Below are 13,744 nucleotides of genomic sequence, written 5' to 3'. Positions count from 1 at the left end.
CTCAGGCATCCGAACGGCCCTGGGGTCTCATGGAGGCCGGAAGCTGAAGTCGCCACCTGCTGAGGCAGGAGGGCTGCGGGGGCCCGAGAACCTGCATTTCTAACAAGCCCCTGGATAATGTTGCTGCTGTTCCAGGGACCACGCTTTGTGGACCACGGGTCTAAATCTTCCCTTAAGACAGAGTCAGGATGATTCAGGGGTTCTGTCCATGGTATGTATCCAAAACCTCTTCCTGGAGCCTTTGTTTGTTTTAAAGTGTGGTAAAATAGACATAACATAACATTTACCGTACTAGCCATTTTGGGTACACAGCTCAGCAGCACGAAACACATTCACATGCTGTGCAGCCGTCCCCACCCCCCAATCTCCAGAACTCCCCATCTTCCAAACTGAAGCTCTGTCACCCTGAAACATTAACCCCCAGCCCCCGGCCCCACCACCCACTTTCTGTCTCTGTGGATGGGGCTCCTCTGGGGACCTCCGAGGAGTGGATTCAGACAGGATCTGTCTTTTTGTGTCTGGCTTGTGTCACTGAGCACCCTGCCCTCGAGGTCCATCCACGCTGCAGCAGGTGTCCTTCCTTGTTAAGGCTGAGTACTGTTCCAGGGTGCGGATGCACCACACCGTATTCATCCATGCACCCATCAGCTCCCCGGAGCCCTTCTACTTCTCTACTCTGGCTTGGCTCTTGTGACAGAGCATGCCTCACCTGGGGGCTCCCTTCACCCCGATTCTCTGTCTTATTCTCCATCTCTTTCCTTTCTTAACTGTCTCCTTGTTTTGAAGGGGAGCATTTCTGAAGCATCTTTCTGATCCCTGGGTCTGAGTGTGACCCACTCCATCTTCCTAATTCCCCATCATCCCAGCACCCCAAAGCCCAATCTTGACAGCTTCCCACCGACTTCACCAGCACCCCAGACAGTGAGGAGGGGCCACATGTCTTGAGTCAGACAGGCCTGGGTGAAAACATCCCAGCCCTTCAGTAGCTGGGTGCCCAGATTCCTGCACTTGCCCCCAAGCAGAAATAATTAGTAATAAATAATGTTACCAAGCACAACATTTATTACTCCCCAAATCATGACCTCAGAATTAATAACCACCTAGCCATATCATTAATAAATGTACCATCAGACTTTAATGACACTATTAATACAATTGTTCTTAGTTTGATACATAGATCACTGATTCACTGCATGGATCTTTGTGATTCCCAGAAAATGGCTTCAGCTCTCTGAGCTCCTGTTTTCTGGTTTGTAAAATGGGGATGATAATTGTTCCCATCTGGTTGATCAATATATCAAATATTTATTGTCTTTTAGATGTTATGTTATTCATAATATGATTATTACTTGTCTTATTATTATAGTGTACATGATATATATACTATATAATATTTGTAGGTTACATGTTAATATAGTGTATGCTGTAATAATGCCATATTAATTTTTGTTTAACAATGACATTGTCTATCATATTATTATGTATGATGGATATATTGTGCACAATAAAAAATAAGCCTATGTATTATTATATTGAAATTATTATTTATACTGAAATATGTAACACTAGTGTAGGTGTTATTGTAACACGATGGTACGTAGTTTGCTAATTGTAGTATTATTTGTGGTTATCACGCATAACGTTAGTACAGAGATAGTTCCCAGGACCGGCACTGACGCTGCCCTTCCACCCTCGGACGCGTGGCGGCGCTCGAGGCGCTCCCGGCTGGGGCGCACGCAGGCCCCGCCCCCGGTCTCCGATTGGCGGTGCGTGCGGTGCGCGAAGGCGCCGAACCCGCCCACTGCCCCGCCCTCTGGCCGCCGGCGGTTGTTGTTCGGCGGCGGCGGCCGCAGCCTAGCTTGCAACCTCGGGCCGCCAGCCCGCCAGCCTACCGGCCGGTCCCCGCAACCATGGAGCTGGAGGTGCCGGACGAGGCGGAGAGCGCTGAGGCAGGTGCCGGGACCGTGGAGGCGGCCTGTGCCGAGGAGAGCGGGGAGGCGGCAGGTAACGGTTCCGGTCTTCCCCCGCTCCCCGAATGGGCCCGCCTGACCCCCCCCACCGCGGGCCGCCCGAGCGCCGGAGGGGCCTCGGGACCCGCCGCGCGGGCAGGAGCGTTCCACTCGGGGGCGTCCGCGGGGGGGACGGGGCGCGCCACGCCGGGGCCGGGGGAGGGGGAATGGGGCGCCCGCCTGGGGGTTCTGGGAGGGGCCGGAGCGCCCCCCGCCGGGCCCGGGAGGATGGATCGCCTGCCTGGGGGCTTCTGGGCGGCTGCGGTCCGGAGGCGGGAGGCGCAGGGCCCCGTTATGGGCGGCTGTGGGTGGAGCATCTACCTTTGGAGGCAGGCGGGCAGGACGGATCCTCCTGTTCGCGGGTGTGTGTGGGGGTGAAACCCCCACTTAGGACCTCCTCTTGGGGACGCTCGGGGGTGACAGCTTCCCTAGGCTTGGCGAGTGGCTGTTCGCGGGCGTGGGATGGTGGAGAACCCCTGTTCCTAGGAGAGGCTCTGCCTCCTAGGCGGGGCCTGGCAGGGGGTGACACTGCCCTAGATGTGCCCCGTGCCTGGACCTCTCCTCTAGGCCGCCCACCCCGGGGGTACCGGCTTCCGGGCCTCACGCCTCCCCTCCATAAGCTGTCACCCCTATGGGCACATCTTACTAGTCGGGGAGGGAGGATAGGGGTCTTGGAGGCCGAATGGGTCAGCCTCCTACCGACGATCTCATCTCTTTGTGGAAGTCACCGGACCTGGTTTCCAGTGCACTGACCATCTCTTGCCTCTCTGGGCCTCAGTTTACCGCCCTATAACAGGAGGGGGCTAAGGGCATGGCATCTGGGGCTGCCTGCAGTGCCAGGGTTGTAAGCAGGTGTGGAGGAGGCCCCGGAAGCCTTCTCGCTGGACGCTGGCTCTGCTCCCAGCAGAGCAGGTGTGGAGAGTGGGGGGACCTCGCCCAGCCCTGTGGGCTGTGGCCGGCCTTTCCCTGGGGCAGCTGCAGCGCTGAGCCACTGCCGGCAGGAACCGCTCCCTCTCTGTCGAGGTTGCAAGCTCCCAGATGGCAGTTTCTGCAATTCTCTGCTTCCCCTGGGGGTCCCTTGCCTGCGGGGTCCCTGTAGACACCCACAGGGGCATCCATCCTCCTCTGGCCCTGGCCCTTCTGAAGCCTCCTTGGCAGGAAGGGATGTGCCGTGCTGCCGGGGATTTGGGAGAAATGAAGAGAGCGCGCGCACGCGCATGCCAGCACAGAGCCTGAGCCAGAGCTCTCTTCCCCGCTGCCATCTGGAACCGCTTGGTGGGTGACCTGGTTCACTGCCTCCATCCAGTCTCCTTGCCCTCGTTCTTGGCCGGCCCTGTGCCCTGGCCTGGCCAGCAGCAGGTTCTGTTGAGAGGCCCGGCTGAGGTCTTTTCTCAGACCCCTAAATTCCACCGTCAGCCCTCTGGCCTGGGCTGGTCACAGGCCAAAGGGCCCAAGGATCAGTGGGCACAGGATAGCCGTTCAGCACACACTTGCTTAGACAGGGCGGGGCGGGTGACGTGGCGGGCCCCTGCTGTGGCTGGGCCTGCCCTCCTGAGCTGTCACGGGGCCACACGGGGCGGACTGGTGGGGGTCTCTCCCCTGCTCCGTCACCCTGACTCTATTTTCGTTGGAGCTGGAACTCCCTGCCCCAGTTGTGATGACCACAAAGGTCGCCATGCATCACCAGAGTCCCCTGGAGCTATAGTCGCCCCAGGTGAGAGCCACTGAACTGTCCCTATTCTGCGACCTGCTTGCTTTTTATCCTAAGTAATCTGGATTCTCTCTCCCACATCAGAATCAGCTATTTTTTTTAGAGCCGTGGAACCCTGCTCATCCTGCTGGGTTCCATCCCCCTGCTGTGTGACCTTGAAGCGTAGCCACTGTGGCCTCTCTGAGCCTCAGTGTCCCGGTCTGTAAAGTGGGCGGTGCCCGTGTCTGGCAGGGGCATGTTGGGATGTGGGGGGTCAGCCACTGTAGGCCTGAGCTGCTGCTGCCTGGGATGCTAGGACCACCTTTTGCTGTTACTTGCCAGGCCCCGGGGGGCTTCTCGGACTTAGAGCAACGGCAGTCCTGCCTCCAGATGGCCGCGTCAGGGGCAGAAAGTGACTATATGATGCCTGATGGCTTTCGAGAAACGTCTGATTGGACCGAGAAACTGTCTCCCCATCGTGCTGCCAGCCCAAATGCTATCAGCCAGGGTAATTTTGGCCAATCTGATGGGAGGTGAAGTGGTATCATGTTGGTGTTAGAACGTGGTTTCTTTAAACGCCTTGGCCCCTTGATCACAGGGCCTGGTCCAGAAAAGGCCTGCCGGGTTCTCCAGCTCCTGGGGACTGGATCTTGGGAGGGCTGGGGGCTGGGACGTGCTCATGGGGCCCGCTGTGGAGGCCTGAGCTGTGGTCTGGTGTTTCCAAGCTGCTTCTCTCCCATCCTTCCTGCTTCCCGGGTATCTCGGAACAGTCGGCTTCACTCTGAATCCCCGGCCCCCCTCCCACGTGTAAGCTGGTGACAAATTATGTTGGCTCTGCCTTTAGAGTGGACCCGGAATCCACCCACCTCTCCCCCTCCTCTGCTCCACCTGGCCTGGTCCCCCTCTCTTCCTGTGCTCTCTACAGCTCATCCCAGAAGGCTCCCATTCAGAAGGCCTGACTCAGGCCTCTCCCCACAGCCCTCCAGGGCTCCCACCTCCCCGGGGCCAAAGCCCAGGTCATCCCCACAGCCCACCAGCCCTGCAGGACCGGCCTGACCCCTTCCTGTCCTCTCTCCTCCCTCTCCCTCCTCACTTACTCTGCTCCAGCCCCACAGGCCTCCTGGCTGCTCCTCCCACGTGCCAGCCCAGTGTTGTCCCAGGGCCTTTGCACGTCTGTGCCTCTCATGGAATGCTCAGACTCAATATCTGTGTCCTTTGCTTCCTTAGCTCTTTCGGGTTTTGCTCACATATGGCCTCCTCAGTGACCTCCCCTGTTATCTAGGGAAGCCTGGAGGAGGGGCAGGAGGACGCACAGCCTCCACCCGGCGTGCTCGGAGAACAGGGGCCGGGTGTCTCTGTAGGCCTCTGTGGCTGTGAATGGTAATGGGGGAGCTGAAACGCCCTCATCCCCTCGTCATGCCAGCCGTGGTCCTGGCTGCAGAGAGCTCCCAGTTGGAACTCTGCCCTGTCTGCGTCCTCCCGATGCAACATCGGGCACTTTGACCCCTGGCGGCCGGATCCCAGATGCATCCCCTCCCAGCTGGGCACCCCGCCTCTGTGCCTGTACCTGAAATGGGCATGATGGCTGCAGGTGGGGCTGCGGTGTGGACCCTTAGAGCGGCGCCGATGGCATGTGGGTGTGGGGTCCACGTAGGAGCTCGGGCGTTCCACACTGTAGCTGCCTCTGCAGACCCAGACACACGCTGCATTCTGCCGTGGGCGTCAGGCCCTGTAGCTGCCTCCTGTCTAGGCCTAGGACATGCTCCTTACACGACTGTCAGCACCGGCCCCGGGCAGGTGGGGTTCTGGGTGTGTGGGTCACTAAGTGACCTGGGGGGACTCCTTACCCGCTCTCATGGGCCTCTCAGATTCAGGGGGGGTCAGGATGCGGTGGCGAACAGGTAAACAGACCAGACCAGGGGTCAGCGGACTGGTCCCAGGCCAAATCTGGTCCACTGCCTATTTCTGTCAATAAAGTTTTACTGGCCCTGCCAGTTCACTCTCCTGTCCACGGTGCCGTTCCTGCTCCAGCGGCAGAGCCGAGTATCAGGGACAGAGACCTTGTGGCCCAGGAACTTGGACACATTCACTGTCTGGTCCTTTATGGAAAATGGTTGCCAACCCCTAAATGAGACCATACGTTTACGGAGGGGCCCGGGCCCCAGGGGGTCTCAGCCCCCAGGTCTTCCTGCTCCCACAGTCTGCACAGTGACAAGACAGGTGAAAATCCCACTGGGATTTGTTGGCTGTGCTCACTGGACAGTGGGGCCGAGGGCAGGCTGCCCACATGCGGGGATTACTGACCTCGGGGATTAGTCGGCCCCCCCACTGTGCCCCCGGGCCACCCTGGAGGGCAAGGGTTCAGCCCAAGAGGCCTGGGCCAGTGGGAGCTGTTTGGGGATCTGGCCTCTGGCTTTGGCTGGAGAAAGGGACCCCAGCATTTTGTCACAGCAGCTTGCTGCTCTGTCTCCCACACGCACATGTTCATGGCCCTTATTCTGGAGGCGTGGGGTGGCCTTGAAGGTCTGGGGAAGCGCGGTGCAGCTCGGGCACTTGTGTACGAAGTGCACACACAGCCATGCTCCCGCCAGGCCCTAGGGAGAAGCCGGAATGAGGCGGGTGAGGTCCCGCATGTGTGTGCGCGGTTATGCAGAGGTGAACGACGAACGGAGACGCGTAACGGGACCCGGGCAGATGAGTGGAGCCGAGAAGGGGCGAGACGGGTGTCGGGGGCCGGTGAGGGGCTGTGCGTCGCAGGGATGGGAGGGCGTCCGGACCGAGGGCACATCTGAGCAAAGGCCCTGGGGCAGGGCCAGGCCTGGCATGCTGGGGGAGCAGAGTGAGGAGGGGCAGCGGCAGGTGGCACAGGGCATGGGGCTGCAGGGAGGTGGGGGCCTGCAGGGCTGTGGCAGAGGGGGACCTGGCGCGGGTGCCCACAGGCGCCTCTGGTCACTACAGGGGTGGCTGGGTGCAGCATAGCCGCGTGATGCCCACGGTCCTCTGCATGGAGACAGGGGGCTCCTGGACCCCGAGTCTGAAGCTCGGGAAGAGTGGAGGTCATGTGGTGAGGAGTCAGGCGGGGCATTGGCACTTTGGCAGTGTTCTGGGCAGGAGGCTGCCGCGTCTTCCCTGGGGCGTCGGCACGAGATGGAAGTGACTGCGGTGAAGATGGGGTGGGTGGGTGGGGGGCGGCGACCACAGGGGAGGCAGTTGCTCGTCTGACCCAAGCCTGTGTCCTCGTTTGTAGAGTGGGGTCAGGGTGCCCTGCCCTTGGAGTCGTGTGGGGTCCAGGTGGGTCAGCGGTCAGAACGGCCAGGCCCCTTGGCAAGTCCGAGGTGGTGGCTGGGCCAGGCCTGGGCTGCGCACTCTGCTCTTCGGGTGTTCCTGGGGAGCTGTCTGACCCCTGGGAGTTGGTCATAGGGGCCCCCAAAGCGTCAGAATGCCACACAGTACAGGAAATGTGCAGGCGGCGCTACCCCAGCGTTGCACAAGCTGTCCTGAGCTCCGGCCCTCAGCGCCAGCGCGCCTTCTCAGGTGTTTATGCAGTGACATCGCTCGATTTGTGTTTATCCTACGTCAGTCAGAGGAGGAGCTCTTTGTGTATCTTTTCCTTGTTAATGTTTACTCTTTGTTTTATTAAAAATGTGATCCAGCAAAGAGAGCAGCAAACGTGAGATGCGGCTGCTCCCTGCCCTGGTCCCACGGGGCCACACGGGGCGGACTGGTGGGGGTCTCTCACCGCTCCGTCACCCTGACACTATTTTCGTTGGAGCTGGAAAATGGATTGCCTCCCGCTCTGGAGTTAAGGCCATCGCAGCGGCTGACCCTCTCTTTGCTCCAGCCAGTGTTGTGTGTCCTGTTTCCCACCCATCACGATTTCACCCCAACTGTCACTCCTACACTAACCACACACACCTCAGGACCCCTGTTTGATGTCCTGGGAACTATATAATTGTATCTTTCCCATATGCATTTGCTTGTTGGTCTTTTTCTTATTGATTTGTAGGAACTCTTTATATGTTAAGAAAGGTGTTTTTCAAATCTGTGGTACCCAGGTGAGAGTTTTTTTTTCCATCTTTTCATGTAATGATTATTAATGCCAGTAGGTCTTTTTTTAATGTCACATTGTATCAGTCTCTCCTTTCACGGTTTCCCTGTTGGGTTTCCAGGGTGGAAAAGGGTCCCTGCTCCAAGGTCACAGGTTCTTCTCAGATTTTGATGGTTCCGCATATTTTTTAGCGTTTCAAGTCTTGCCTTATTTGGAATTCATCCTGCCCTAAGGAGTGTGAGTCCCAGGTCTTCCCAGATGGCTCAGAGTTGCCCCAGCCCTGCTTGCTGCTAATCTGCTTTGCTCCCCAGTGTGAGATGCGCTCATGCTACACACCAGATTCCTGTACGTGGATGGTCTATTCCTGGACTTCCCATTCTGTCCTGCTCCTCTGCCTGGGCTGCCTTGCAGCTGGTGTGTCTTAAACTACGAGTAATAACAGGCTTTCTGCAAGAAAGCAACAGACCTGCCACCAGGAGAAGCCAAGGTTTCTGTCTCGCCCTCTGGTGCTGTGGAGGTCATGACCCTCATCCCAGATGTGTCTCTGAGGTCATATACACTTTCTCCCTGTATATTGTCCTTCTTTTTTTTTTTTTTTTTTGCTTGACTCATTTTTTTTAAAATTTTGGTATCATTAATCTACAATTGCATGAAGAACATTATGTTTACTAGGCTCCCCCCTTCACCAAGTCCTCCCCCACAAACCCCATTACAATCACTGTCAGTGTAGTAAGATGCGGTTAGAATCACTACTTGTCTTCTCTGTGTTGCACAGCCCTCCCCGTGCCCCCCCCACACATTACGCACGCTAATCGTAAGGCCCCCTTTCTTTTTCCCCACCCTTACCCCTCCCTTCCCACCCCTCCTGCCCAGTCCCTTTCCCTTTGGTAACTGTTAGTCCATTCTTGGGTTCTGTGATTGTGCTGCTGTTTTGTTCCTTCAGTTTTTCTTTGTTCTTATGCTCCACAGATGAGTGAAATCATTTGGTGCTTGTCTTTCTTCCCCCTGGCTTATTTCACTGAGCATAATACCCTCTAGCTCTGTCCATGCTGTTGCAAATGGCAGGATTTGTTTTCTTCTCATGGCTGAATAATATTCCATTGTGTATATGTACCACATCTTCTTTATCCATTCATCTACTGATGGACACTTAGGTTGCTTCCACTTCTTGGCTATTGTAAATAGTGCTGCGATAAACATAGGGGTGCATCTGTCTTTTCCAAACTGGGCTGCTGCATTCTTAGGGTAAATTCCTAGAAGTGGAATTTCTGGGTCAAATGGTATTTCTATTTTGAGCATTTTGAGGAACCTCCATACTGCTTTCCACAATGCTTGAACTAATTTACATTCCCCCCAGCAGTGCAGGAGGGTTCCCCTTTCTCCACAACCTCACCAACATTTGTTGCTGTTTGTCTTTTGGATGGTGGCGATCCTTACTGGTGTGAGGTGATATCTCCTTGTGGTTTTAATTTGCATTTCTCTGATGACAAGCGATGTGGAGCATCTTTTCATGTGTCTGTTGGCCATCTGAATTTCTTCTTTGGAGAAGTGTCTGTTGAGCTCCTCTGCCCATTTTTTAATTGGATTATTTGCTTTTTGTTTGTTGAGGTGCGTGAGCTCTTTATATATTTTGGATGTCAACCCCTTATCAGATCTGTCATTTATGAACATATTCTCCTATACTGTAGGATGCCTTTTTGTTCTATTGATGGTGTCCTTTGCTCTACAGAAGCTCTTCAGCTTGATATAGTCCCACTTGTTCATTTTTGCTTTTGTTTCCCTTGCCTGGGGAGATATGTTCATGAAGAAGTTGCTCCTGTTTCTGTCCAGGAGATTTTTTCCTATGTTTTTTTCTAAGAGTTTTATGGTTTCACGACTTACATTCAGGTCTTTGATCCATTTGGAGTTTACTTTTGTGTATGGGGTCAGACAGTGATCCAGTTTCATTCTCTTACATGTAGCTGTCCAGTTTTACCAGCACCATCTGTTGAAGAGACTGTCATTTCCCCATTGTATGTCCATGGTGTCCTTTTTTTTAACCCTGTATTTTGAGAACTTCTGAGCCTGCAGAACAAGTTGCAGGAGCAGTACTGACCCTGCAGACCCACCCCTGGCACCCGGCCGTCAGTGCCCTGCCTTCTCCTGCCCTCTGAGCGTGTCTGGGGTTTTGCTAGGCCGTTGGAGAGACGGCTGCCAACAAGATGCCCTCTTGTCCCTGAATATGTAAGTGCTGCCAGCCCTCACTCGCGGTAGTCCTGTCCTCTGACGTCGCCGCACGCCCTGAGTGGGAGGATACCGAAGCTCCCAGCAGAAAGGCAGGTGCGTGCCTGCCAGCCTCTGTCTCCACCGATCAGTACGTAGCCTTGGGTCATGTGTGGTTCTGTTTGAAATGCCTGATTTAATACACTTTGTTGACCCTGACTCACAGCAGCAGTGCTGTAACTCACGCCTGATTGAAGCTGATCTGACGCGGCACCTTCTCTGGGGCACGTCGCAGCCTCCCAGGCTCGGTGCCAGCCAGCCCCTGGGCCCTGGCCTGGGCCCCTTCCAGCAGCGACCTCTCCCACGAAAGCACATTTGGCCCATGGCCCCCTGGAGACCCTGAGATGGACGTGTGTGTGCAGACAAGGGCAGCAGCCTGACGGTGGGGCATCCCCTGGCCGGCCCCAGCGGGTAGCGTGTGGGGTGACCCCGTCCGTTGCCCCCCTGTGTGTGCCTGCGGACCACCATGACCGCCTCACGAGTGTTGATTTGAGGCTACACACAGGGGGTTCTGCAGATCGACAGTCGCTGAGTAATGGGCGTCCCCTGCAAACAAAGCTGTTCTCTAGGGCTGTGGCCAGGCAGGGTAAGGCTGCAGCCGCCCGCCACAGGTTCACCATCTGATCCCATATGTCCTTATGGCAACCTTTGTCCCCTCACTAGGATTCGGTTCAGGATCACGCATGGTGGTTGGAGACCCAAGGGGGGGCCTCTGAGGGCCAGGGACCGGACCTGTGCCCTTCCAGGGCTGATGGTCCCTGTGGACCCTGACCCGCTGCCTGAGTCCCGCCCCCCTGCGGGGTTGAGAGTAAGCCGCCCTCCCCACCTTGCCCACCTCCACTCGGCACAGCCCTCCGCCTGCTCCCCAGGTGCGTCCTCCCTCCAAACCATCCTGTGCTGGTCCCCACAGGCACCCTGTCCTGTTACCAGGTGGCCTTGGCACGTGCCCCAGCCTTCCCGTCCCCTGGGGGCTGCCCGGGAAACTCGCGTGACTTTTCCTTTCTTTTCCCTCCGGGGGAAATGGCACGGATGCAGCCCAGGCCCGTCCCCTCCGTCACCAGCCTCCTGTGTGTGAGGGCTCCGATTTCTCCCCGTCCCCGCCGACACGCGTCACTGTGTTCTGCTCTCGCTGTCCTGGAGGGGGCGGGTGGCGCCCCCGGTGGCTGTGATTCACATCTCCCTGGGGACCAGCGACACCGAGCATCTTCTCACTGGCCCATGAGCCGTCTGTGTGTCTTCCGTGGAGAGGCATCTTTAGGACCCTCCGCCCATCTTCCCGTTGGGTTGCTTTTCTTTCTGTTACTGGATCATGGGTGTTCAACGTATTTCTAGATCAGACCCCCCATCAGATCTGAGAATCGCGAATGCTCCCTTGCGTCCTGGGTGGCCTCTCCCTGTCTCCTGGTGGCTGTGAAGCACGAACGCCTTGATTTGCAGACGACCTGGTCTGCTCCTTTGCTGCCTGTGAGCTTGTTGTACCTGAGGCCACGGCCACCCGAAGCCCGTGGGGACCCACCCTTCTCTGCTGCATGAGGGGGTGCTCCTGTCGGCGGGGCCCAGCCACCCGTCTGCGGACCCCCGTTGTCCCGTGCAGGTTTGTGTCAGGACTCCGAGTCGTCAGCTCTGGGCCGATCCACGGCTGGTGGCCGTGCCAGGGTCCTGACTGCGGTGGCTGCGCGTTAGGCTCCGAGGGGGGAGCTGTGAGCCCCCCCGGGTCTGATCTGCGTTTTGCCTTTTAGTGTTGAGTCTCTGTCGGTGTAGCCCAGCGCCATGTCCCTCTCTAAATGCTGTGTGACTGTCCATTGTAGGCATTCGAGTCACTCGGGCCTCCAGCTCCTCAGCTCTCGTTTGAGCGTCTGCCGGGTGCCAGGCCTGGAGTGGAGCTTGGAAGGCTCTCAGGCAGAGGCCAGCACTGGTGGGCCAGTCCTTGCTGGGCATTGCGGGTGACATGGATATTCACCCAGCACCCAGATCAAGCACCAGCCCGGCCTGGCTCCAGAAAGGTTCCGGTCTGGGAGGGCTGCAGACGACCTGGGCACCAGCCACGTGAGTCCTGGTGACAGTGGTGCAGGCCTGTCCCCTCTCTGCTCCAGCCACATGGGCCTCTTGCTCATCCCCAGCCCCACACACAGATCCTGGCCCAGGCTTTGCACCAGCTCCCCTCTGCTGGCTCTGGCGCCCCCTCTGTCCGTGACCCCTGGGGATCAGGTCCGGGCAGCCCCGCTCTTCCTGGGGGACCTCAGGCAGGTGGCCTGGCTGCTCGGAGCCTCCGCTTCCACCTGGTGGTCGTGGCCCTTGGGGTGTGAGGTGAGGGTGCACAGAGGAGGTCAGAGGTCAGATGTGCCGGCCCCACGGGGCACTGGGTGGGCGCCGGCTCCCGTCCTGGGCTGCGTTCGGGCTGCTCTCTTCCCAGCCCTGGAGCTGCAGGCTCAGCGGTTAGACACGGGGCAAGGTGGGTGGGCCACGCCTCTCGTGAGCCTGGTCGGGGCCACCTGCCCCCACCCCGGCCATGTCCTTCGGCACATCTGCTGGCCAGCGTCTGGCTGGGAGAGAAGCTGCTGCCTCATGAAACAGGGCGGGTGTAGCCCTGGCCCAGGCCCCCTGCTGGCCGTGGGGGCCCCCAGCTGAGTGCCAGCCTGCCCCGGTGCCTCCCGGCCTTGTGAACCCAGGTGTGGTGTCTGCGGCCCAGCCCAGGCTGCTGGGGAGTAAAAATATATCTGGGAAGGAAACTGGGCCAAGAAACCTCACACGTTGGTCCTGAGGCAGCGCGTGACCCTCTGTCAGTGCCTGCAGGGGCAGGTGCGCCCCAGATGAGGGTCCTCTGGTTCGGCACCAGCCTGCTGGCCCTTCTGGGTGCAGGTCCGCGTGGAGGTCCGCCTGACCACTTGCTGTCCCTCGGCCCTGTCCCCGTGCCCAGGCAGATGCTGCCAGGGTGAGTGGGCACCAGGCCTCGGCCGGTGACCCGTCCTGACCTGGGACCTTGGAGTGTCGGCAGGGAGAAAGTGACCCTGGTGGGGAGGTGGGGAGACTGAGTCCTTACAGCGCCCCAGGTCCAGCCGGGCTTGAAGCCTGTCACCCCTGACCTCTTTAGTTATGCCAGAAACGTCAGCGGTCAGCAGGCTTTTCTGGGAGTGTCAGGTGGTCAGGTCTGCATCAGAGACTCGCAGACGGCTGGCCGTGGCCCTTGCCAGTGCAGCTTTATGTATAAAAACAGGCGGGCAGATCTGGTCCTCAGGGCAGTTTGCTGGCCTGGGCCACGGGGCCACGCCAACCAATACCCTTCCCCACACACACCTTTTTGCTTTAAGCAGCATTGAGTTGGCTTTTCTGTCTCAACACAAAACGTCTAAACACAGCTTCCCAGCCTCCGTTTACCCCTCCGGAGAAGAGGAGCAGGACAAGCATTGCTCAGAGCAGCCCTGTGGGCCACCTGCCAGGCATGCAGCCCTCACAGGACGTGTGGCTCGTCCCCACCGCTCTCCCCCTGAGGCTCTGGCATTGCTTGCCCTTGGCCTCCTCCAGGCAGCCCTCCAGGTTTCTTGCTCCCTGGGTGCTCACTGAGGTCTGCTTCATGACCATTGCTGGGCTGGTGCTGGGAGACAGGGAGAGGGGGCCTGCTGCGTGGAGCTTGCACTGAAGGTGGGACCGCAGCGTGGCGTGTGGGAGGGAGAGGCAGGCCCAGGTGCAGGAGAGGGCCCATACCGGGCCGTCTGGGTCCCAGGACTTGCTGGGGAA

The 13,744-nt window shown here is 58.1% G+C and overlaps 1 protein-coding gene across 2 annotated transcripts in view; it reads left to right on the top strand.

Moving 5' to 3' along the window:
• The first annotated feature begins 1,796 nt into the window (after window positions 1-1,796).
• PIP5K1C (phosphatidylinositol-4-phosphate 5-kinase type 1 gamma) overlaps window positions 1,797-13,744 on the top strand; it is a 45,057-nt gene continuing 33,109 nt past the window's right edge. For both annotated transcript variants that reach the window (XM_017653966.3, XM_017653964.3), the window contains exon 1: window positions 1,797-2,004. In XM_017653966.3, the coding sequence (XP_017509455.3) occupies window positions 1,911-2,004 (94 nt within the window). In that variant the 5' untranslated portion in view covers window positions 1,797-1,910. The remainder of the gene's footprint in view (window positions 2,005-13,744) is intronic.

The sequence above is a fragment of the Manis javanica genome, chromosome 13 (genome assembly GCF_040802235.1).
Source record: "Manis javanica isolate MJ-LG chromosome 13, MJ_LKY, whole genome shotgun sequence".
NCBI lineage: Eukaryota > Metazoa > Chordata > Mammalia > Pholidota > Manidae > Manis > Manis javanica.
Note: the sequence above shows the minus strand (reverse complement) of the source record. Positions and strands in the feature narration are given on the sequence as shown.